The sequence below is a fragment of the Polypterus senegalus genome, chromosome 11 (assembly GCF_016835505.1).
Source record: "Polypterus senegalus isolate Bchr_013 chromosome 11, ASM1683550v1, whole genome shotgun sequence".
In the NCBI taxonomy this organism is placed as follows: Eukaryota; Metazoa; Chordata; class Cladistia; order Polypteriformes; family Polypteridae; genus Polypterus; species Polypterus senegalus.
Window position 1 is genome coordinate 75250763 of NC_053164.1, and position 26479 is coordinate 75277241.

Consider the following 26479-nt stretch of genomic DNA (forward strand, 5'->3'; position numbering starts at 1 on the left):
ATTCATAAACATCAAAGTGTCCACTACTGAAATCGTCACCAGTCAATCTAAGATGTTTAAGAGGCATTGGCGGTTGTCGAAAGGTGTAAAGTATTTGGCCATTTCGGTACACTTGAAAGCGACAACCGAACAATTCACCGGCAGCCATCAACTCACATGCAGATGCATAGGTGAAGGGCTTAAGCATTTCACTCTTCTAGTGCTCCTGTGTAAAATAATTATCTCCTGTACCATCATCAGTCCACACCTTGAACCTGTCCCAGTCATTCAATACATAGAACACAAATTTCATGAAGATGGGGCCATGAATAAGAAAGTTCAACATGGCGGACGTTGTTGACCGTTATGACTGTTACACGTAGAATTTCGAAATGAAACCTGCTTAACTTTTGTAAGTAACCTGTAAGGAATAAGCCTGCCAAATTTAAGCCTTCTACCTACACGGGAAGTTGGAGAATTAGTGATGAGTGAGTGAGTGAGTAAGTGAGGGCTTTGCCTTTTATTAGTATAGATTTGTAGATGGCACATTTGTTAGAGCTACTACTGCTCAGACACATAATATTGGGGACACTGTTTTGGGTGTATTTTGCATGTTCTCCTAATGTCTGAATAACTTCTCCTCTTGGTACTTTAGTTTTCTTTCTAAAAGTCTAAGTCATGTATCAGGTTAACTGATGACTCTAAGTTGGTTTCATGTAGATGTAAGCCCCATGATACACTGCTGGGGTCTGTGGCTGTCTTTCATACACAATCAGTGTATGAAATATAGAAAATATATTGAGGTGTTAATAGATGTTTGGATTTTTTTTGCATGTGCATCTTTGTTGAATGTGTGGCAAATGCATATTACTGTTACACTATGACTTATATGTATTTGTATATAAAAATGTATTCTTTAATGTATTCTGGTAAAGTTAGAATAAATTAACTTGCTCATTTTGTGCTAACAGTTCAAAAATTCACATGCAAGGCAACTGTTTCCTTAAAGTAATTATAGACTAATTTGAGATTAATGGACTTATGTATATGTAACCTCCTAGGCAAGAAGACGTAACATAAGAGGAGAGTGAAATGAGACTGCAGAGCCACCGATGGTCCAAATGTAGGCAGATGTGCAAAGTGTTCTGTGTACTTCCTGGATGTTTTTTCAAAGTAGCTAGGGTCCAACTAGTGGTTTCAAATAACATAGCTTAATTGCTGATATTACAGAAGGATTAGACAAAAATTACAGATGAGACTCCATGAATTCGAATATTTGCAATAAAATATACATCGATCAGCCACAACGTTAAAACAACTAACAGGTTGTCACAAACTCGAGACAGAGTCATATAAAGGTTTGGGGCAGCCACCCGTATAATCTAGTTTCCTGGCTGCAAAGTAGTTTTCAATAAATACAGCACCGATGTGCACAAAACCGAGTCCAAAACAGAACTGAGGGAACAGGGAAAAGGTGGAAGCTTTTAAAGGTGAAGACAGGAAGTGAAATCAAAGAGGTTGGGCTCATGTAGGTCTTCTGTCATTGGTGCAAGCCCGGACATGACATCACAGGGGCCAGAGCTGGCAAGGTCTCCTTCCATTGGCTCGGTCCCGGAAGTGACGTCAAGTGGACCAGGTGGAATTTCCTGTGAATTGTCTGCAGGCAAGGGAGAAAAAGAGTCAGTGCACTATGCCACATCCCGGTATGTCTCAGGACTGTCCTTACTCAAGCCCTTTAGCTGCCTCCCATGCACACATGTGTGACAAGGTGAATTGAATGATGTTGATTATCTTGATGCAATGGTGCTTGACAAGGGGTAGAATATATAAGGTAAGATAACGATCAGTTCTTGAAGGTGATGTAGGCAATTGTAACGATGTGAGCAACTTTGACTTGGGCCAAATTATGATGGCTAGATAAGTGGGTCAGAGTATCTTCAAAATAGCAGGGGTGTTTCCAGTATGCAGTTGTTAATACCTAGTAAAAGTGGTTGAAAAAGGGGTCATGGACATCCAAGGCTCATGGATGCACATGAGGAGTGAAGGCTACCCCATCAGGTCTCATCCGACAGAAGAGCTATTTTAGCACAAATTGCTGTCCAAGAAAGAAAGGTGTCAGAACAAACAGGTGAGTCTGTGTAGTCACAGACTAGTCAGACAGGCCAATGTTGGCCACTGTCCTCCATCAAAAGCACCTACAGTGGGCATGTGAGCATCATAATTGGACCATGCAGAAATGGAAGAAGGTGGTCTGGTGAGTGTGTGTCATTTTCCTGGGGATAAAGATAGCTGCAGGATTCACAATGGGAAGAAGGTAAGCCAATGAAGTTGGGGCAATGTTCTGCTGGATAACCTTGGGTCCGGTATTCATGTGGATATGACTTTGACACACACCACCTACTTAAAGTTTGTTACAGACCACATACACTCCATCATGGCAATGGTATTGCCTGATGGCAGCAACCATTTTCAGCAGGATAATGTGCCCTGCCACTCTGCAAAACAAATGTTTAGAAATGGTTTGAGGAACATGAGAAAGAATTCAAGATGTTGATTCAATCAGATCTTAATTCAATCGAAATTCTGTGAGATGTGCTGTAAAAACAGGTTGGGTACATGGAGACTCCACCTCAACACTTACATGTCTTATAAGATCTGCTGCTAACATCTTGATGCCAGGTACCACAGGACATCTTCATAGATCTTGTGGAATCCATGCCTGTTATGGTTGATCGATGTACAATTTAATTCAATGGCATTGCCATTTAGCTAGGCTTTTAGTAGCAATCAAAGCCTGCTAAGACAGCAGAATTATGAGAGATGCACAAAGCCATTTGGAACTTCCCCCAACCTGAATTCCTGAATAAATGGCTTAACTGCAGCTTGTACCAAACTTATTTCAGCACAGCACTTCATCTCATAATAAAGGTGTAAATCAGAGTTGAGCTGACACCACTGGCGAGGATACTTCAGATAAAAATTTTAATTTATCTTTGGCTTGTGGCTGCAAACCAAATCTGCCTGGATGTGATGGAGAAAATAATGCTCCTATGAGCAAGCACTGGTTCTGGAAGTGAACCTGATCCAAGTCACACCTTGCTTCAAAAACTAGTTGCACTCATCTATTCTCTTCTCTTTAATAGCTGATCAGCAGCTGCATGAATTAAAGGCACATTTATTTCTCTGAAACCTAAAAGCTGACAAGTTGCTCTCTTTTGGGAGAAGCTGAAAGCTGACAATCTGTTCTCTTTGGGATGAGAAGCCACTAATTCTCTGAGGTGAAAAAACTCACAAACTTTCTTTGGTTTGAAACCTACTGTCCAAAGGTCCTTGTAGCTGGAAGCCCTGAACTACTGTAGCTGTAAGAGTCACTCTGCCAAGCCAAGCTCTGTGCCTCTGGGTCTCTGTTCAAATGATGTAACCAGCCTCGGACACTACAGCATAGAAAATCCCACTGGCCATCACAAAGTTGTAGAAGATGTGAAGGACATCACTTCCCACATCAAAGGAACACAGTCTCCTAATGAAAAAGAGCATGCTTTGCCCTTTCTTTTGTGGTTCCTGAGTGTTATGAGACCAGTCCAATCTGTCATTATTGTGGATCCCCAAGTATTTGTATGAGTGCACAACCAATTCCCTGGCAGCGATTAGGCTAGAGGCTCTTTGGTGTGGCTTCAGTCAATAATCAGTTTCTTGGTTTTGTTGCTGTAGATGCAGACAATTCTCTTTACACCAAGAAACAAAGTTCTCCTCTTGACTCCTATACTCTGTCTCACACCCTTTGTCATTCATCTGAGAATTTCTGAAGTGACATAACCTGCTGTTATATTTATAGCCCGAGGTGTGAAAAGTGAAGAGATGGAGACAGGACTGTTCTTTGTGGTGCTCCAATGTTGCTCATATTCATATCAGAAACACAGTCTTTGACTCTCACAAATGCAGTGTGCCTGACAAATAGTCCATTATCCAGGACACCATAGGCTCACCCACCTGCATATCTGCGTTTACCCCTTAACAGGGCTGGCTGGATGGTACTGAAGGCACTGGAGAAATCAAAAAACATAATCCTCACAGTGCTGCCAGCTTTGTCCAGGTGAGAATAAGCCTTGTGGAGCAGATGGAGAATTGCATCCTGCACTCCAATCTTTGTCCAGTAGGCAAACTGCAGTGGGTCCAGGTTGTCTACCACAAGAGGACTCTTATAGTCCCGAACCAGCCAGGTCTTCATGATGTAAAACTCCAAAAATTGAGTAAGTCATTTGCAATTGAACTTAAATCATAACATAACATTTTTTCTTCCGACCATTTCCATTTCACAAAGTGGCTGGCCAAATCCCGAAATCGAGGAAAAGATCGGACATCGGCTGGTCAATTTACAGCGACATTGCCCATTTCCCAATTTGCCCGGACACTTTCCACTTTGGCAGATTCTGGGTTTTGTGTGTATGGCCCATTCAATATGGCCAACATGATAAGTTACAGGAGATGTTACTGTTTGAAAATTGTTTGCCCTCCATGCTTTACCAACTGCAATGCACATCACAAACTGTACTCCAATACATAAATAAAACTTGCTAAGTGAGACCACAAGAAGAAGAATCTGTCGGGTATAACAGTCTGAGCATTGTACAAGCAGGATCTAAGATGGTTACTGAGTATACAAGGTGCAATATTAGTAACCATATATAGATGGCCAATGAATGTGCCAAATTGGTAGATGAGGGCCTATTACATACTGTATATAGTAGTCAGTCCACAAAAAGTGTACTTTTGTAACCAAGGAATGTCACACATCCTTACAATATGTCTCAGCTTTTCTGTAACTAAGCCTACCTAAATGGACAGGCTGAAGATATTCCCTCCTGTTTGTATCTAGGAAAATGCTGCTGACTCCCCTGAAGGTGGAAATGCAGTCCATGAAGACCCCACTAAAGAGTTTTAGGACAACTGCACTGTTCTACATGCTTCCTTTAGTGGTGTTTGTATGCCTGGGAGTTAAACAAGTTAAATACATCCATTCGTTTGTACCTTTTTTTTTTCTTGTCTATTTCTGCTATGGCTACTTGGGAGGGATATATTTGTTGTAGTTTGGCTGCAATTCTAAAATAACACATTCACCAAGAGTGTGCATCTCTTTTGGGAAAAAACTGTGTACCACTCCTTGGGAAACTTTCCTTTCCTTGAGATGACACAATAATAAAATGCAATGCCTATCCCTAGAGTGGCAACTAAAGAGAAAAAAATAACTAAATAATCTGGCGTCCAAGTGACCAACACTATTTTCATAGTAATCCCATAACAAGTACAGAGCAGACACAACGTGGTAACTGTAATACAAAGTAAAATTATTATTGTAAATAAGTCCTTTTTAATACAAAACCCACTCTGCAGCGCACAAAACACGAAACTCCCTTGAAAAATAGAAATACCTAACCAATAACTGTTGTAAAAGATTAAGTGAATGGAAAAGAAAGTTCATTGAATATCCAACCATATGACTGCACTTCTTTTTGTATCTTAATGTTCAATATTGCGAGGGTTACGCTAAGCCTTACCTCAATACAGGGAACTTCCTTAGACAGGCTTGTCAGGCCCTCTCCCATGTAAAACATGAAGGGAAAAATCCTTTAGGTTTATCTGCTGTCCATGCATGAACCTGGAGGTTTATCTGATTCTTCCTGTAGTGGTTGTAGTCTTCCTCTAGTGCTGTTACTTAATTTTTTAATTCCCTCCTCCTTTGCCACTGCACCTTCACCCTTTTTGTACGGTCAGTTCCTCCCCTGTTAGATTCGATTGGCCCTCTGAGTCAGGTGCTCCTTGTCAGGTAATACCTAGATTACTAATTCCTGTTTAGTTTTTCTCCTTCTGCAATGCCAATTGTTACAACTATCTTTTATGTGAGCATTTGTCCTAAATTGTGTGGGAGGCAGAGATAAGGAACACTAAATAATTCAGAAGCTACATGAATTAACTTAGGATGTGCCAAGTGTCCAAGAGAACTGACCCCCAAGTTAAGAACTACCGGCTTTAGGTGAAATTTCCATGCTTAGCATGTGTTTGGAGAAAACGTATATCAATATAAAAGGCCAAAGAGGATCCTTTTTATATTCTTTTCTCTTCATATTAAAAAAAGAGTATTTCATTCTTTGTACAATAATGGTAAGTCTACAAAATCATGCCCTGGAACTTGCCTCACACTAAAGTATTAAACCAGTAGGTTAAGAAGATGTAACAGAACCCCTCACTTTAGCTGTCACAACTGGATGAAAGCAAGGCTTCCATTCAATATAAAATGCCTACCCTTACCTTGTTCTTTATTGAAAAACAGGCTGCAGGGTCTAAGTAGCATTCCTCTATCTGAATATAAATCAAACAGTTTCCGAAGTCTAGCTTCAGGGAGTTTGGAGACTAACCCCAGCTCTGGTATATCCATTACTGGACTGGCAGTTACAAAGAAAGAACAAAATAATAAATAAGCTAACAAACTAAATAAATAAAACAAAAAAGCATTGTCTCATTTTAAATTAACACTACAAGTAATTAATGACTTTCTCATCTTCTCTCCGTGCTGGTAGCTGGGTATTACCACAAGTTCTACTAATTGGTAATTAGCCCTAGTTGATTTAAGAGGGATTTCGATTTAGCACAGCGCTGTTGATCCCATTCTCTTCCTGTGCTCATTTCTCTTTGCTTCCATCTTACTTTTATGCCTGTTATTCAGCACGGCTCTCCTCCCCATAAAATAATAAATAGGCATGATTTAATTAATAATTTAACAATATAAAATTTCTATTCTCTTCACTCGGTTTTGTATATTCTACCCCTGCCATGTCTCACAGCTAGATCAGGCACACATAAATTATCTGTGAGGAATTTTAAGAATGGTTTGGCAGTGTAGTAGCAAGCGTAGCACTAGAGAGCCAAACAGCTGGCCCAGACATAACAGGAGCTGAAATGTGGACGCTGGACATCTACTGTGGCATTCTGAATAGGCTTGTATCTTTCCTCCTTTACTTGGTATCTCACTTTTTATAGGTTTAGTTTGTGAACCTTCTGTTTTGTAACTAAAATCAAGCTGTTTTAAGAACTGCAGTTCTGGGGAACAAAGATGATACTTCCTTTTGGGTGTATCGTACGGATTTTGGCCTGTTGATCACAAAAATCACCTTGGATTGTTCTTATTGAACCTTGATATTGCAGTTAACTATTTGTGTGATCTTCTTTCACATTATAAGTATAGCTATACAGTACAAAAACTACAACTAGAACATCTGTGAACATCTAAAAATAGTAGCAATGCTACTAGGAATGGAGCTCAGATTTACTGTTGCTTCATTTGCAAATGGGACAACCACACTAAAGAGACTCATTTCATTAAAATGACATGGCTGTTCTGTGAGCATTTGGCTTCAGGACAGAAAGATGTGGCACATAAACCACTCGTTTGTTTTTGCCCATACTTCATATAAAATTTGCACTGTTAAAAAAGAAAGGTGAGGAATTTTGATATTTGAGACAGATGTTTCCATGAACAACTGATGCCAAGATTAACTCATTCAGGGCAAATTGTTTTTTTTTTTCCAAAGAACTCAGTTTTCTGAACATTAAAAAAAAACAATGGTTTCACCTGTAAATCAACATAAAACATTTATTTATGACAAATGTCCCTGTGTTTTATGTTCCATGAGCCTCTACTAGGAGCTTGCAGCCATGTGAAGCCATTTTTGATCAGCCATCTTTGCTCAACCATCAGTGGCCACCTTTGATCTGCCATCTTCTGACAGCTGGAGGTGGCCCTCTTCACACAGCCAACAGCAGCCAAGTAGCCAGTGGTGACAGCAGTCACAGTATGCAGTAACAGACACCTGAAACAGAGGCACCATTGTGACATATAATCCAAGCAGCATACTTCTAGCAAATAGAGCTGAACTATAACCGAACAAGGGGTTTTGCCAACATTTACAGCCCTCTAACCCCTGGATGTTAATGTCGACATCCGCCTCAATCCTACTGTATGTGTCGATGTAATACGACACCCGCCCTCAAAGACTTAAGGAAGGTAATTTGTAAATCAGATGTATCACCAATGACAAGCAGTTTCAACATCTGCCAGTAGAGTGAGGGGAGTCTCATTTAAGGCATTTAAGGATGTCATTCAAGGATACTGTTGAGAATTTTCTTGGCAAATACAGAGCATCAAACTGTGGCTAGCTGGTCGACAACATGCTTCAAGCAAACAAAACCATGAGGTGTAACACATCACTGTAGAATCCTGGTGCAGACACTGATAAGCATGGTGAAAGGTTGGCAACAATGGAAAACATTGGACTCTTCAGGGTGGCTGACTATTGGTAAACATTGATAGGTGATTAAATACATTAAATTCAATCAAAAGTGAATCTTAAGTGATACAGTAAATCTAAAATTATACTTATGTTCAGCTTATAGCTGGATATCAAAATCACCACCAATTTTTCAAGAAGCAAACTTTTTGAAAAACTTTGCAGCCCAGTTTTACTATTTTGTAAATTAATCCATTGTCCTAACCACTTAACAAGTTCATTGGGATTTAATGCCTAGCCTGGGGGCACAGAGGGCAAGACATGGGGTACAAGGCTTCTAATTTTAGATTGACTAAAGCTACTGTAATATTTTTTGAGACTGTCATCAATTTTATGATTAACTGTTCTGTTAAATACAACAGTTACAATTTCATGTGTCTTTCTTTCTTTTTGCAGCAGTTTAAGGACACATTTTATTATCTAAAGTTGGATATGGGGATTGAGGTAACTGTTATACAGGAAAAAGCATGTAAAGCAGAAGACGTGAGAAATGCAAGTGTAATTTTTTTTCTTTCATATAGCCTTACGAGATCTTGCAGAGATTGGAAAATGTAAATAAAAACATGTACCAATGTAACCCTTCAAAATCAAATTTAAATTCCTCTGTAAACGTCTTGGCAAGCCTGTTTTATTTGTGTTTTATTATCAGCTAATAAACCAATTACATATTTAAGCAATTAAGAGGTAATGCAATTATGCCAGCAATCAAAGCCAATCTTTTAATTATTTGCCTAATTGTTTAATCAATTAGGTACTTTAGCTTTCCACCCACATCCCAAAGACATGGTTGCTAGGTTGACTGGTGCCTCTAAAGTGCCCCTGAATGACTGAGTGTGTTTGATTGTGCTCTGCAACAGTGAGCACCTTCATTTGTGCTCAATGCTGCCAAAGCCCCCATGATGCTCTGAACATAATTCACTCAGAATTTGTTTATACCCTGCTATTCTGATGCTAAAAGGTGAATAAGATGAATTGAAAGACTAGATTTCATGGCACAAGGTAATCTATTGCTCCTTCACAGCTCTGGAAGACCTGGGCTTAAGTCCTTGGAGTGGTCATTGTCTGTGGGGAGTTTGCATGCTATCCTCATGTCTGAGTGTGTTTTTCACTGATCTCCATTCTACATCCAGAAGATATGTAAATTAGGCTAATTAAAACTACTGAACTGTTCCTGTATGTGTCAATGTGAGGGTATTCAAGTGTTTCCTGCCATAGAACATCTAAACTGGTCCTATATGAGTGAGTGTGAGGGTATTTAAGTGTGTTCTGCCACGGACTAGGTTGGTTGTTCCTTCCTCGTGCTTTGTTCTGTTGGGTTTGGGTATCCAACCCCCCCACCCCCTCCCCCCAGTTCTGAACTGAAGAAGCAGACTAGAAGAAGGATGGATAGATGGATGGATCATATGTTTCTTTTCCTACATAAACTAACAAATGTTGCCTTCAGGTGTTTATTTTGATATACAATATAGATTCATTAAGCGAAAATAACAGCTTGCTGTGTGCCAAATTGTCATCATTAACACTCTGAATCATTCATGTAAATTTGGCATTTACAGCATATCTACTGGGACAGCCGCTCACTTTACAAAATGGTGCGGCAGCATGTGACACACTGAAAATAAGCGGGACATTTCACATCTAGAAGCATCTGTGCAACTGGCTTGTTTGTGTTATTTCTCTTGGCTCAAAGGTGCATGAACACACATAATTAGAAGGCTAGCGCACTTCTAAAAATCCTCGGCAGTTCACCTAGCAGAGGGAATACTACATCATACGTGAGACTAGAAGTAGATTTGTACACTTGTGATGGAGTGAAGTACCAGCAGGCAAATACATTATTTCCACTGGGTAAATAACTTATTGATTAGGAGACGAAAGAGGCCTAATTGACATTTTGTTATGCTCAACACAAGCCTTTGGGAAGTCACTTTGAACAATGTGATGAACTAGTAGAAGCACTGGCCTATGTCTGGAGTAAAGCAGAGGTATTTGTGTCTTTTTACATTACTTTATACAAACATCTCTTTTCACAAATACTGCAGGCTGAAGTTGTAAGATATATAGTAGCTTATGGCATGACTGATAAATTAAATTCTGCCCTCTTTTCATTTAATCAAGTGCTCAAGCTTACTGTAATGATCACCAAAAACTTGTACTATCACTCACAAAAAGATGAGAGTCAGCAGTGGTGATTCAATAATGTGAGGCTAGAGACTGGAGGGTACTGACATAGCTGAAGGGTCAGAGTACAAATTAGGTGAGAACAGAAGACAAAGATCGGGATAGGACATGGGTAGAGGTAGGAAGAAATGTCAATGCATGTGGTAGAACATGTGAAAATTTAGCAAACTTTAGCCAAGTGTTCATAGATCCATGCATAGTGTAAATCTTTCTCATGTTCTGTAGCCTTCATCTTTGATCTGTTAGGGCAAGCATTGCTATTATTAGCATTTATGGATAAATTAATTTCCTCTCATTTTCAAGACACAACCTGTAGGCTTCCAAACATACTCACTGTTATGATTCCCAGTCCTGCAAACTTTAGCGAAGTGGTTCAATTTACCACATTTTTTACACTGTCTTCCTTTAGCTGGACATTGGCTTTTTCCACCGTGTGCTTTGTTTCCGTAGTAGCTGAACTCATGATTATGCTTGTATGCGTCACTTGCTTCATATTCTGTTGCTGCCGTCTCAATTGTGTAATGCGTTTTTTGTTCAGCACTCTTTGGAGCTCTTGCTTGTTGTCTGCATACTGCGTTCACAGTCAGTTCACATGAGCCGCTCGGAGTACATGTATCGAAGGTTCTCAGCTGTGCTTGTGCTATCTCGTGCGATCTTGCGATGTCCACGGCTTTATTTAATGTTAGCTCAGACCCGGCACTTAAAAGTTTCTCTCCCACTTTTGCTGAGTTTGTGCCAAACACTATTCTATCCCTGACCATCTCATCTTCGTTTGCATAAGCACAGTCCTTCACCAGCAATTTTAACTCCCGCCAGTGCGTGTATTGGATTGCTGCTGACGGACGGCCTTAAATGGGCAGGCACTCAATTACGTGGGAGGCGTGGTGATGGGGAACGCAACTCTGCCTCACACAGCGACCGAGCTGCAGGCTATGGCCGTATATATGAACGTAAGTAGGAGTCAGTTATGACCGTTACGCGTAGAATTTCGAAATGAAACCTGCTTAACTTTTGTAAGTAAGCTGTAAGGAATGAGTCTGCTAAATTTCAGCTTTCTACCTACACGGGAAGTTGGAGAATTAGTGATGAGTCAGTCAGTCAGTGAGGGCTTTGCCTTTTATTAGTATAGACTAGCAAAATACCCGCGCTTCGCAGCGGAGAAGTAGTGTGTTAAAGAAGCAATGAAAAAGAAAAGGAAACATTTTGAAAATAACGTATCATGATTGTCAATGTAATTGTTTTGTCACTGTTGTGAGTGATGAGTGATGCTGTCATATATATATATATATTTACACACACACACACACATAAACATATATATATACATATCTATACATATACACATAAATATACACACACACATATATATATATCTACATATATATACACAAATACATATATATATATATACATACACACACACACATATATCAAAATATATATATATATACATACTTATCTACATATATACACACACAGCTATTTCGTATCAGTGCAATACGCTGCTTGTTAAAACGGATGACTCCCGCTCTTACGTGCAAGTCTGCGTGTAAATTATGAACTATCGTATTTTTTCAAGTTCTATTTAAATTTTAAATAGAAGGAATTTTTATTTAGTTGACAGAAATATCTTTGGTAGGAATGGTAAAAACAGACAGGAATATTATTCCTGAATAAATCAACTCAAACCTTAAACAACTTATAATATTTTGCTCTCCATAAAAATATATCCTGTCTAAATTATACAAGTTAGAAATAAAGTAAACGTTAAAAGAACAAACATTCAAATTTCTTTACTCTTATGTAATTTTATATAAAAAATAAACTTAGATTTTAAATATCCCAAAAGATTTTGCTCTCCATAAAAATATATCCTGTCAAAATTATACAAATTCAAATATGAACATGCTGCATAACAAAACCTAGAAATATAAATAAAATGTGTTCCTTTCAGCAATAACAAATCAAATCATTCAGTTGTCTTTGCTCATATGTCATTTTAGAGCTGGACGCCTGGCATCTTTTTTTGGCAACAGGTTCGTTTCTGTTTGGTGTGAGGTTCTGTGTTGTGGAGATTCTCAGGATGGATTGCAGGTGCTCATCAGTGAGGCGACTCCTGTGTGCTGTTTTGTTAGTCTTTATCACTGAGAAGAGCTTCTCACACAGATATGTGGTACCAAACATGCACAAGGTTCAAGCCGCATGTAGACGGACTTTTTTTGTTCTTCAAAGTCACCAAAGCGCCGTGCAAACTCAGTGCGCTCAGTTTATCAGCAAAGTGCATATTTGGGAACACCGTAGTGACGACTTGGTTTAACATTACTTGGCAACAGGGAAAGTGGGGCAAATTGCACTGGTGCATTTGTGTCTCCCATAAAAGCAGCTTCACTTGAAATCACTTTGATTGTGCACGGGTAAAAACGTCCGCTGAAGTGTCAGATTCTTATTTAATTCTTCTGCTTTCTGTATCTTCTGCATTGCATTCAGGTTACCCTGATGTTTTGTCTCATAGTGCCGTCTTAGATTAAATTCTGTAATTACAGCCACATTAGCTCCACAAATGAGACACACGGGTTCAGTAAACATATACTCAGCCTCCCATCGGTTTTTAAAGGCTCTATTTTCAGAATCAACTTTTCTCTTCAGCATCGTGTGAGCTAGCTTCGCAATAACTTGCAGCATCATAAGCTACACTTGATTAACGCGGTAAGTGTTCGGCAAGGCAGCTGAAGAGCTGCATTATGGGATCTGTAGTTTATTGTGTTACCAGAGCTTCATATACCCGGGCCATTAATAACAATAATACAGTATATAAAATGATCCCTTACCAAGTGGTTTCCATGCTCGGAGATGGCACCTGCCTTTTCCATTCTCTTTGTTACATATTGCACGGCCGTATCAGGCTCACTCTTGATATCCGGAGGAACATTGTGTCTTATGTATTGAATGACTGGGACAGGTTCAAGGTGTGGACTGATGACAGTACAGGAGATAATTATACTACACAGGAGCACTAGAAGAGTGAAATACTTAAGCCCTTCACCTATGGATCTGCATGTGAGTTGATGGCTGCCGCTGAATTGTTTGGTTGTCACTTTCAAGTGTACCGAAATGGCCAAATATTTTACACCTTTGGACAACCGCCAATGCCTCTCAAACATCTTAGATTCACAGGTAACGATTTCAGTTGTGGACACTTTGATGTTTATGAATGTTTAAACTCTCAAAAGCTGAATGTGAAGTTATCGATGAAACCGGTTGTATAGTTACAACGCTTGACAGATGCCGAATGTCTCTTCAACACAAGTCCTACAAATACTGTCGTAATTGAAACAAACCATGAAACTCAAACCGATTATGACAGCAACAATCCAAGCTGTGAGATTTGAAACAAGATTACTGTTCACATGGCCAACTGTACGTTGCATGCTCAAGAGTAAGCTCAGCGCACAGCTTGGTCATATTACAACTGGAGGACCGAACTCACAATGTGGTATACAAAGAGATCCATAACAAATAATTATTGGTATATTTTCCCTCAGTTTAAAAAGGTTTAATTTTTTTCTTAATAAAAATTTTAAGGCAGTACTTCGCCGCTGCGAAGCGCAGGTATTTTGCTAGTATAGATATATATGCAATAACAATGCAAAACATACAATTACAAAAGCTTAGTTGAAGTGATCTCTCCCACGGACTAAGGCACATAACTTATGAATTCTTGTCTTTCAATTCATGTGTTCAAGATGGGGAAAGTACTTTAGCTAGTTATTAAGCTTTTTGTGTTTGCACTGTTTTACTGTTGCTCAGAGCCTCCTTCTGCACTGGCTTATCACACCCACACTCATATAGTTCTCCTTTGTGTGTGAGTGCATGTATGTGTGATGTGCTGTTCTGTGCTTTCTTACTGAATTTAGGTTGAGCAACTCATAATAGCTAAAACTTATCTATCCTTTATTACTTTTCAGTTATAGTGACCCCAGTACCATAACAGATTGGCCGGCTTTGTCCCCTCTATTACAATTAATAGTTCTCAGAATCAAAGTAGTTGTAGTTCTAGTTTGACGTAAATTATGCTTTGTTTCTTTTCTAATGACTTTCTCCAGAAATGTGAAAGATTCTTCAGATCACTCTTTTTCTTTATTTTAGGAGCTCATCACCTTGTTCACTTTGATGACATCTTCTGGTTGCAAGCAATACAGCAGCTTCTCTTTGAGGTTTTTACACACTCAGTGTCTTGAGTGTATAGCAAAATTACACCTGCAGGGTCGGCTGGTGATCATTCTTTTCCAGTCATTGGAAGGCAAGCACATTCCACCCATCAGGCAAATGCTATCTTAGCAAAGTTTGAACGATTAGCACCCCTGGTTCAACTCCTGCTACAAACGGTATTTCATTTTTTCAGTGCAGCCCTTTTACCCTTTTGGAATAGAAGGGATGACTCCAATGTTTGCTTTGGCTGTCCCGTAAAGGGAATGGGGTCTCTGCTGAGCAGCAGAAGGTACAGTCAATTCTAGCAGTGAGTTGAAAAAGGGAAGTATTCAGCTAAGGACTTAAAAAAGGTTTTTTAAAAAAAGAATGGAGGTCTTGCCTTTGGCTTCTTGGGTGCACAAAAGCCCATCCTTTAAGGATGACCATTGGTGCAAAGTTCTGTCCCTCAGGGTTGTCACTTCTTGAGTTATGGGCCATTGTCTGTACAAGGGTATGCAGCTCATACCACTAAGAGCTATTCCTGTGTTTATTTTGTGATTGATCATCTTATTAGATACAGTAAGATGTGGAGTCTGCATTCTTCATATGGCCCTCATCGGGCAAACTGAGACTTTTCAGCTGGCATTAAGAGTGTCTGACCTTGGCTTTTAAGCTAGGACCTGTGTTCTAGTCATAACAGAATAATGGCTAATGTCAGTCTGTCCTACACAGCCTTGCGGTAAAGCTGCTTTATGCTTTGACTGAGACAAGTGCTTTCCTAATGTACCAGTAACCACAGAACATCATTAAATTGATTTTGGGAACACAATTGGAGACTGAGTATTGTGTAGGAGAAACTGTAGTAATTTGGGCAGTTGAGCACATTTATTTATGAGGATTAAACAAGAATCGAGGTTATACCCAGAGGTTTAGATACTGTTGGATGGCTAGTGCTCAAAGTCTAAACCACTGTGCTGTGGTTTCTTTTTACTGTTTATATTAAGAGAGTCAGCAGTCATAAGAATACTGCCTGTTGCTTATGGATATGCTAAATAGCCAGTGCATTTTGTAGCCATCTTGGCATTGTGTACAGATACCAAAGGGATCCTGCCTGATTCCAGTTAAAAGGGTTATTTTATGCTTTTCAACCCAAGATTAAATTGTGTATCCACATGTGCAGTAATATACATATGCAAATTTATGTATTCTATTGTGTTCTATTTCTGGTATCCCCACCTCTTGGGGGACCACCCACAAAATATATGGATCATAATAAAGCACATAATTTTCATTAATTAAAGAATCAAGAATGAACAAAAGAGACATTAAACATGAATTTCACTGTAGCCAGAGGAAGAATCCTGGCTAAAACATAACTGTGTGGGGCACAAGTACACAAATGAGAGAACAGAAATTTGAGGGAAAGCATGTAGTGTTGCCCCAGGGTGGTAAAGAGCATTTGACACAACAGAAATCAGAGACATGAGAACTTTAACTAAGGAAGAGAGTAAGACCACAAAGTGTTAGAAAACATTCTGAGTGACAGGAGGCAGCATATGATCAAATAATGACATATATTAGCAACAGATGGAGAAGTACTGCATTTTTAAAATTCTCATTTATTTATGATAAATAAGAATGATACTGAATGAGTGAATTGACAATGAGTATGGCTGAAGGCATCACACCATCTTGATCTGGAAAGATTTGGACCATATTACAGCATAGAGATTGACTGGGAGACCAATGTGTTTTAAGCAGAAAGTAAGGTTAAGGAATGCAGGAACATCAGAGGACAACTAGAGGGAGTTCTTGCCTGGTGTCTGTGCAGGAAAGAGACAACATTTTTACTGCATTTTCACTTAACAGCTCTAATTAAATTTCCCTTGATACACTACAAAACATGTTGAACGGATGTTGTCAAGTATGCCTAATTTGTGAGGTGTAAAGAAGGAAAAAGGCACAAAAAAGTATTTTGGGGCACCTTGAAGGCCAACTCCATATATTATAAGACTCAACTGACATCAAAAACACATGTGTGAAGCTCAAAGGATTGATTTATTCCTAGTTTCCTATTTGGACTGTCCAAGATGGCACCATTGCCGGTTTTGAGGCATTCTTTGAGGAAGAGGTGAGTCCAGGTGGGCTCATCCCGGAAGTGACATCATACATGTAATTGTGTCAATCTTCCTTTTTGCAAAGGGGAGAGGAGAAGAAAGAACATTACTGTATAGAACCACCTCATGTCCCGGAGGAGAATTATAATCACATAAGCCCTTAAGCTGTTCCTGAAGTACACGCATGTGACAGAGGTTAGAACTACCATGTGTAAATAGTACAAGACTGAGTATATGACTTTACACTTGGGCTTCCAAGTCAAGAATTTTCAAGCTGGATTTTCAACACTGCATAACACCCTTGATATTAGCCAAGGTTTCAGCATAATGACAGAAACATGCTATTTATTGTCAAAGTGTTAAAAAATATAGCAACATTTATGAGCAAAAGGGCATAATTATAAACAGGCTAATAAGGAATTGCAGCATATCTACATTATTATTTGACAAATGCCTTTATGTAAGGTGATTTGCAATATTCAAGAGTTACATTTGGTTACATTTCCTTGGCTTTTTTACAGTTGGAGCAAACTGACTCAGAGTTTAGAGTCCAAAGCCTTACCCACTATGCCATACTGTCCCTGGCATACATACAGAAAAACAAGTTAGAAGTGGACACATAGCGTAACAGTTAGGTGTGTTCAGGGACTTAATTAGCTGTTTTGAAAGTTGGAGCATTTTTCATTTTTTTAGTTTGTTCAAAGCCAGTTATCACATTTTCATTTATTAAGTATTTTTGTAATAGTGAGTCAAATTCAAAAATAACAGTGATAATACAATGCAATTAAATGTGTTAGAAGACTCCATTAAAAACATATTTTTAACACCACTTCACAATGACATGTAGTTACCCCATATAGACTTGTGGTGGCTCAATAGCTTTCACAGAGAGTAGATACCAATTCAAGTGATTTCAATAGATGTCCTATTGTCTGTTGTTGGTTGTGGATCGTTATAGTTCAGATTTCTTAAAAATAATATCTTTAAAAGACGTACCTAAAGTGAAAGAATCTGTTGAAGTCTTGAGGTAAAACTGTTGGCTGCTTTGGACCATGACAGAGAGCAGGTTTGGAGCTTTGCCGATTAATTTAGTGTCGGAGAAACACTGCATCACTTATTCACATGTACTTTGCTTCATTATTTTAGTTTTATGAATATTATCAATAATACATTATTAGAATTTGTAACTTATAACTTAACTCCTGCTTTTTCTTTTAATATATGTAATTGCCTGAGATTATAGATGTAGAAGGGAAGGTATGGAGAGGTTATGAAGTACAATATCTGATAAACAGTGGTAAGTCTATGGAATCTGAGGCATTCTGATAAAGTCTACATCAAGTATAAAAGGAAAAAGCAGAGTGTTAAAGGACTCTATCAAGACAAAACAGAGTGTGACAAGGAGCTAAAATGTTAATGTTTTATTTGGGTAGTTTCATAGCCTCATTTCAAACAAAATATGACCATCTCTCCACAGAATGTCAGAAGCCCAAAGAATTTTCCCTGGCATCATCTCTGCAGCAAATACATGATTAAACAAAGACATATACAGTCGATTCCGGTTAAATGGACCACCGGTTAATCGGACCAGCCGCTTATTCGGACCGAATCCTAAAGAACTGAAACAGATCATATTACATAAGCCTAATATTGTTCGCTTATTTGGACCAAAATTCCGTTTAATCGGACCAAAGAATGTGACAGAGAATAAGAAAAGGAAGCCACAAGTCGCCTGCGGAAAGCGGATGTAAAGCGGGTCAGCGACATCGGGAGGATCCCTGGGCTCCCCACAGATCACACTAGACAAGTTCTTCAAACATTGACTGGAATTTGGTAATAAAACCTTTTTTATTGTGCTTCACATGCTGAGTGTCGTGTAGATCGTTTCGAAGAATTTGTAGATTTCTTTTTCAATAAACAAAGTTGTAAACAACTGTACATGTACATGTACGTAGTTCTTGTTTGTACGTTCGCCATATGCGTGTGCAGCACAATAAAAGTCATAATGACATTTTAATATGTTACTTATAGCATGTCCTGTCTTGGTTGCACATGTATAGGGCATGTTCGTATAATCGGACCAGTCGGTTATTAGGACCAAAATGATCGCGTCCCGATGTGGTCCGATTAACAGGAATCGACTGTATATGCAAATAACTGTTGTCAGTCTCTAAGCCTATGATCTCAGAGTTATGAAGAGTAAGAAATTAAATGACACTGTTAAGCAGTTTGAACCTAACAGACATTATGGCAGCTCCTGTGAAGCTAATGCTTAATAGGAAAATGGGAACTGAAAACGGCCATATTAACAACTCTCTGTTGTTCAAAGTTACTGAAGTCCACTCTGGTGGTATTCCTCGCACTGAAATATCCAACACCATCTCTACCTCAATGGAATGCACTTCTAAATTTGATAGGAAACTGCCAATTCTCTGACACCAGTTATATTTCTGTGTGTATAATGCCTTGTTTTTTTGCGTGTAGTTATCTTGTTTTAACTATATAAATATCTACAGCATTGTTGGCTTGTGACTATAAGTACTATATATGAGACAAACATTAACCTACACTGAACAACTGTATTGGGCTTCTGCCCCATCTAGGGCTGGTTCCTGTCTTACTCTTGTTGCTCATGAGATGAACCATTAAATGGATATATGGGATACTGAAGTTATATGGATAAAAGAACCGAATAATTAAGACACTTCTGTTACTTTTCTCTTTTTTTATAGATATCTAGCATGCTCAAATGAATATTTCTAATAATAATGCCTGCACTATAAAGTTTTTTCAGACTTGCTTGAGCCACACTTACAGTTAATTTGTGAAAACATTCTCAATATTTAGCTTCTTTTGACCCTATTGTCTTTGCTTTGTTAAAAAAGACCAAAGGTATTATGTGCTCTGGGTGGCAAAGTGGCTCACTGGTTTTCATAGGTCAGTGTGGATTTTCTCTCGGTTTCTCTCACAAACCCAGTGAAGTTAATTTATTCTTTTTATCAGTGACTGTGAGAGTACCTGTCAGTGGGTATACCATGCAAAGACCGCAGTCTTGTCCAAAATGGGTTCTTGCATAGACTTGAATGCTGACAGGTCAAGATCAGGTCCCTATAACTCTGTAATGGATAAAGCAAGTATAAAAAATGGATGGCTGGATGGGACTGACTCACATTTTATTCATTTGAAGACAAATCTCAGAATGCATCTTCAACATCAATTGTTGCCAGGCTTGTGTTTTTGTTGTTGCTTTTTTATTGCAAACGTAGATCTAGAAGCCAACTAAAGTTGTGCTGACCAGCGCTAATAAGTGGAACACTCCAACCCGGCATACGTTCATTGTGTGAAAAAGTTCCAAGTCACCCCATGATGAAAACTGTTCAGATCAAGTCTTTCCGCATTGCTCCTAAAGCTAGTTTACTCTGCATGCCACTTATCTTTCTGTGGACATGGCCCCTAATCCCAAAAAAACATTCACATTTCTTCACTAAGCACTTACTGCTTTTCCGCTCTTCAGGTTGCCATCATGGTTGATATTCAGTTGACAAATCCAAACAACTGCTTTTATTATTAGATGTAAATCCCAGGGAGCACACTACACTGGTATTTACAGTAACATCTAATTTCTGCTACAGGCACTTTTAAGTTTTATATACTGTATGCAGTCTGCTAGGATTGTATGCCACAACAAGCACCAAAGGAGTATGAGGGAATCATGTTCTCTTTATTAGTGTCTCTCAGCAGCTGAGACCTTCTGTTTAGCTAGTTAACTGTGACACCATCTCAGCAAATCGCCTGGAGGCAATCAATACTGGACTGTGTCCAGTGCAGCGAGGCTCCCATTTTACACACAGCCTGTTTATATTATCATATTCAAAGCTGAGCTTTTCCTGAGAGTCAGCATGGTGGCACTGTGGTTAATCCTTGTGACAAAAAGCAACATTTGGACCTGATCACTGTGTTTTATAGGTTTTGTACCTTTTTCACAAAGCCTTTTTATCCAGCAGTTACATTTCCTTCTGTCTCCCAAAGACGTTGCTTATGTGTACAGTATGTCATGTGATGGACTGCTGCTCGATTGGTTTAAATTTTGTTGTGATGATAATCAATTGGGTGAGAGTACCTCTAGATCAGATGAATCAGTAGACTCATGCAAATGGTGACTCATTGTAGACTGTCTGCAGTATTAAGTGAGAATCCTATCCATCTTTCTTCTACCCTTGATTGATAAGGACTGACCTATATTAATGATATTAAAAGTAATGCCTGTTTGAAAAGCAAAAAAATTGATCACTATTTATTGATGTATTGAGATATATGAGCTCTGTTAACCGTAGTATTAAAACTGAAATGTGTAAGCGTTGACACTGGCAATCATTAAGAATGGAAGGTGTGTGTAACATGAGTGGCTCTTTGAGAAATATAAGTCTTCACTTTCTACACGGGTACTGCTGCACATCCTTGAAATTTTAGACTTGGTTGGTCAAACCTGCTGAAGTAATGCTAACAAAATGAAGGATCAGTCTGTTAGGTCCCAAAGGCATAATTGATTCCATGTTCATAAATACTAATACCTCTAAAGAAGTACCATCAGAATCACTTAAAACGTCTGCAATTAACTCATATTTGCCTATCCATCTATCTACTATCTACTATCTGCATAATGTCTCACTCTGACTATGGGTGCTGAGTCAGTTTTCTTTCTTTTTAGTCATTCTTGTTGGTGCTCAGACCATTATATTTATGTGTTTATTTATTTAAAGAATTTCTGTATAAAGCCAAATGTGTCTCTATCTATCTATCTATCTATCTATCTATCTATCTATCTATCTATCTATCTATCTATCTATCTATCTATCTATCTATCTATCTATCTATCTATCTATCTACTTTTCATTTTGAGTGCGCTTAATCCAGTTTAAAACCCTTTGACCAGAATTTATCAGGCACAAGACAGAAACCAGGCTTGGATTGGGTGCCAGTTCACTGACTGAGTAAAATACATTTTATGGAAAGAATGAATGTAAAAACAATATGAGGTGCTGTTTAAGACATCAGTTGTTTTTAAAGTGCATACAATCTTCACTGAAAAATGTATCTCTACATACTGAAATGCATACACTACTGTATAATGAGAAAAACTTAAAGGTTCTTCTGCTCAGTGAAAAGGAAAGAAGGTCAAAGACTCAAAGTAGGGTCTTGTCTGTAACCAAGTTGTGTTTTGATTAAAAATGAAAACTTGAGAAGTTGAGACTTTGAGTGTGCTGTACTGTTAGGCTTCTTAGTGCACAAGATAAGTATGCAAACATGTGCGCCAACACATTATTCCTCCTGCCACTTTATTGCAATCATGTCCTGGAGTACTTTGTAGATGTATTGTCTACTTATATGTTCATCATTAGCGTAATGTACACACATGCATAGGGTAAGAAATGCTTTATTCACAGAATTCCTTTTTAACAGATGAATTCTATGAAAGTAGTTGACTCATATTTTTTCAATTCAGTTCTCTAAACTGAAAAATGCAGTCCTAAATTCACATCCATTTTTTACAGTAAAATACTGTCTAAATTCAAAATGCAGTGGCTGCATATTGTTGAACATTTGTATTGTGGTATACAGTATGCCATATGCAGCAGAGCACAATTTATGTTTCTTGAAAGATTCCCAAGATCTTCTGAGTTGTTATTGCTGACATAATTTTGAATGGACTATCAGAGCAATTGTAGCTTAATTTGTTAGAAAAACTGAGTTTTTACTGACAGCATCAATAAACAGATTTTTAAAACCTTGTGTTGTGCCTGTGGGAAGTACTTCTGGGTCATACAGAAGACCAATATAGCAGGGAGCAGCTCTCCCTGCAGCGCTCCCTTGCAACACCCCTGGACTTCAGCAGGGCTGTGCTACCAAACTACAACTTCCAGCATTTCCTGGTTGTTGCTGAATGGGCACCGATACGGAGAGTTGCTGCCATCTATCACCTGGGGGAAGAACTGTCCCTCTGGGCCTCCTAAAATCTATCACCAGTTTCTTGGTCTTGCTGGTGTTCAGGTGTAAGTGGTTTGAGTCACACCATTTAACAAAGTCTTTGATTAGCTTCCTGTACTTCTCCTGCCCACTCCTGATGCAGCCCACGATAGCAGTGTCATCAGCGAACTTTTGCACGTGGCAGGACTCCGAGTTGTATTGGAAGTCTGATGTATATAGGCTGAACGGGACCGAAGAAAGTACAGTCCCCTGCGGCGCTCCTGTGTTGCTGACCATAATGTCAGACCTGCAGTTCCTAAGACGCACATACTGACCTGTTGGCACCACAGCTTTTCTTTGAGACTTCAGTCATTCTTCTGTTTATCACAATGGTTTTAGGAATGAATTATGGCACCTCATACAGTGAATGCATTTAGGTATACAGTATCAACATTTCAATATGGAGTCTACACATTTAGGTGTGCCATGTATGTATTTTAGTGTATGCGTTTTGTGGTGGATGGCTGGCCGTTTATCCCGGCCAATACCCCCAAGCCGCCAGGTGGAACCCTCCTTGCAGTATGGAGGTCCCCAGAAGACCAGCAGGGCATCATGGACAATTTAGTTTTTATACGCAGCCCTGCTGGATGCCATGGGGGCCACTAGGAGATGCCGCAGGGAGGAATAACGGGTATTTTCCCTATGCCCCGGAAGCACACGTGAACAAGGGGAATGACAGGCTTCCGGGGTGAAGAAAAGGACTTCTACCTGACCCGGAAGGGATTGAGAGTCACATGTACTGGGGATTGGAACACTTCCGGGTCAGGATATATAAAAGGACTATGGGAGCTCCCAGATGGGGAGCTGAGCTGGGTGGAAGGGTGGCAACGCGTCTGGGAGTGGAGGATTGTTTATTATTGTGATTATTGTTATTGTATGAGTATTGTGGAGGAGAGAGTGCTTTGTGCACTGTGGCATTTAAATAAAGTCAACATTTGGATTTTTATGTGGTGTCTGGAGTCGTGGACAGGGGTTCAAGGTAGCGAGAGCGCCCCCTATCTGTCACAGTTTAAATATTTACTTTATGTTTTCATTTTAGATTGTGTACACTTTAAAGAATGAATTATGCCCTAAATGACACCTCATAAAAATGCCAATACTTTAGAAATTGTAAATTTGCCAATCAAAAGTTTACATTTAGGTAACAACATGAGACTCTAAGATCCAAAACTTTGCACTAGAATTTTCAACAACTAGATGGTGAATCACAGTACTATACTTTACGCTAAGAAAAGAATATTATAAAAAATGTTGACTCAACTTGTTCGATGTCTCTGAAACAATTGTCACATTCATGTATAGTTGAGATAAGCCTTAAGGGCTTTACCCTTGCCTGTAATTTCCAAAGCCTGTAGGATCTGAATTTACTGTTTTTTCACAGAATCCTTTTACCCATTATTCCAAAAACAGCAGCAGTACTTAACATAAGGACAACATGCCCCCAGAATAGTGCTCATGAGGACATCTTTGATGGAGTAAATCTATTATGTATTATACTAAATGAATTATTGAGTTTGACATCCCGTAGAGAATGACTGACCCTTCCGATTGCTGCTTGTAAGCTGAATCAATTACTAAAGATATACTGTTACAGAAAAGCGGTGTAAAGATATTTGTAAATGGTAACGTCTGTCCTTCTTGACCTACCGACCTGTTTACTGGGTCTACCTCCCTCATATGAAGCGTGGTTCTTGCTTGTCTGGGAATATAATACAATAATGACACAACACAACCTTATGTTGCTTTGTATGTAATTTGGTTGCTTAGAAAAGTATCTGTATGGTGGCATATAAAATAATGACTGAATTATATTGTATATGTATATTGTATATTGTACAGTGCCAAAACCCAATAAGAAATTTTAAAAGTCATAGGACAGGTATATAAGTTGAGTTTTGTGGATCACTTTTTCTAATTATATCTGCTAATCATACAAAAACTAGCTTGTCATTTTAATGCTTTATGTTTTATGTGGGTTCCCAGCATTTGCAATAGACAGGTACCCCTTCCTGGGTTGTTTCCTGCTTTTTCCTGTGCTTCTGGTTATAAACTCTGTCCCCAGGAATCCTGAATTGGATTTAACAGGTTTGACCATTGTGAAATGATGCAAAACGTTTGGGGCAGCCAACCTGTATACTTTAGAACTGGCTGTAAAAAAGGCAAAGATTTGAGCAATAAGTCTTTATAGACTTTAGTCCAAAACAGAACTGAGGTGACAGACAAAATATGGTGGTTTTAAAGCTGGACAGGTGAAATGACATAATCTGGGCAGGAACCCAAAGGGATGTAGTTAGGTCCAGTATTGGAACTGATGTTATCAGCCCTGGAACTGGAAGTGGTGTCATTGGGCCCAGCCGGAATTTCCCTTGGTTGGTCTACAGAGGAAAAAGGACTTGTGACATGGTGCCTAGACCCATCATTGATGTTTAGCATTGTCATGGGGACAGCCCCGTCAAAGAATGAGTGAAAACTTGTAAGGCTATAGGTCTAAAAACCACCTTGTGACACACGGCTTTGATTCCTTGTGTAAGGCCATCCAATGGAAAGGTGCATGATCTGTAACCAAGATAAACTCACAGCCCAAGAGATAATACCTCAGGTGCGTAATCACCCATTTGATTGCCAAGGCCTCCCATTCCTCCACTGCATACCTGGTTTCCTGTTACAGCAGTTCCAGCAGGCACAGGAACATGACGGGGTGCTCAACACCCTTGACGCTTTGGCTCAGCATTGCACCAACACCTGTGTCTGAAGTGTCCATCTAGGATGAAAAGCAAAGAGAATTTAGGAGCTTACTGACATAAGAGCTTGTTTTAAGTCACTAAATGCAGTCTCTGTGTTGGCATCCCATACCACATTGTTTGGGGTCCTCTTCTTTGTTAAGTTATTCAAGGGTGCCGCTCTCTCGGAAAAATCAGGGTACAAACCAGTGGTAGTAGCCTGCTACACCGAGAAAGATTTGGACTTGCCTCTTGGTCTTTGAATTTGGCTATTTCAATATGGCATCCACTTTGGAACACTGCAGCCTCACAGTACCCTGGTCAACCAGGTAGCCTAAATACTTGGCTTTGTTTAGCCCAAAGAAACATTTCTTTGGATTCATTCAAAGGCCGACTTCCCATAAGGTCTGCAATACCACTGTACCTGCTGTAGGTGCTTCTTCCATGTGCTGGAACAGATGACCACATCATCCAGGTAGGCAGTACTTATAGGAGTTATGAGGACAGAGCACATTATCCACCAGACACTGGAAGGTTGCAGGTGCCCCGTGTGACAAAGGGTTACTGTGCTTTGCCACCCCCTTGTCTGGAATGGAATTACCCTCTTTTGAGCTCTTTAGCTGCCTCCCATGTGCACTTGTGTGACACAATGAACACAGTATATGAATTACAATATGAATCTGTAAAACTCCTTCACACCTTCTAACCATCCATTTTGTGAATGCATATCCTTTCAATACACATTCCAAGGCAGCTGGAGAGACATTCCATTCCATCACAACACACTCAACATGAGTGGTCAAAACAAAGGTAGGCAGCCATGAATAATTAAAGCAGCAAGTGCATTACCTGGGGTTGATGCAACATCTCTTGAATATGAAGACCCTGCTCTAAAAAGGCTTCTTGAAATACTTAATGAACCTACTCA

The 26479-nt window shown here is 39.2% G+C and overlaps 1 protein-coding gene and 1 long non-coding RNA gene across 2 annotated transcripts in view; one reads left to right on the forward strand and one right to left on the reverse strand.

Moving 5' to 3' along the window:
* LOC120539206 (breast cancer metastasis-suppressor 1 homolog) overlaps positions 1 to 8757 on the forward strand; it is a 156703-nt gene extending 147946 nt beyond the window's left edge. The window contains exon 10 of the mRNA XM_039769062.1: positions 8718 to 8757. Coding sequence (XP_039624996.1) covers positions 8718 to 8725 — 8 coding nt within the window. The 3' untranslated portion in view covers positions 8726 to 8757. The remainder of the gene's footprint in view (positions 1 to 8717) is intronic.
* Positions 1 to 25578, reverse strand: part of LOC120539208 — a 41310-nt gene extending 15732 nt beyond the window's left edge. The window contains exon 1 of the long non-coding RNA XR_005635570.1: positions 25483 to 25578. This is a non-coding gene — a long non-coding RNA (uncharacterized LOC120539208). The remainder of the gene's footprint in view (positions 1 to 25482) is intronic.
* Between the last annotated feature and the right edge of the window lie 901 nt (positions 25579 to 26479).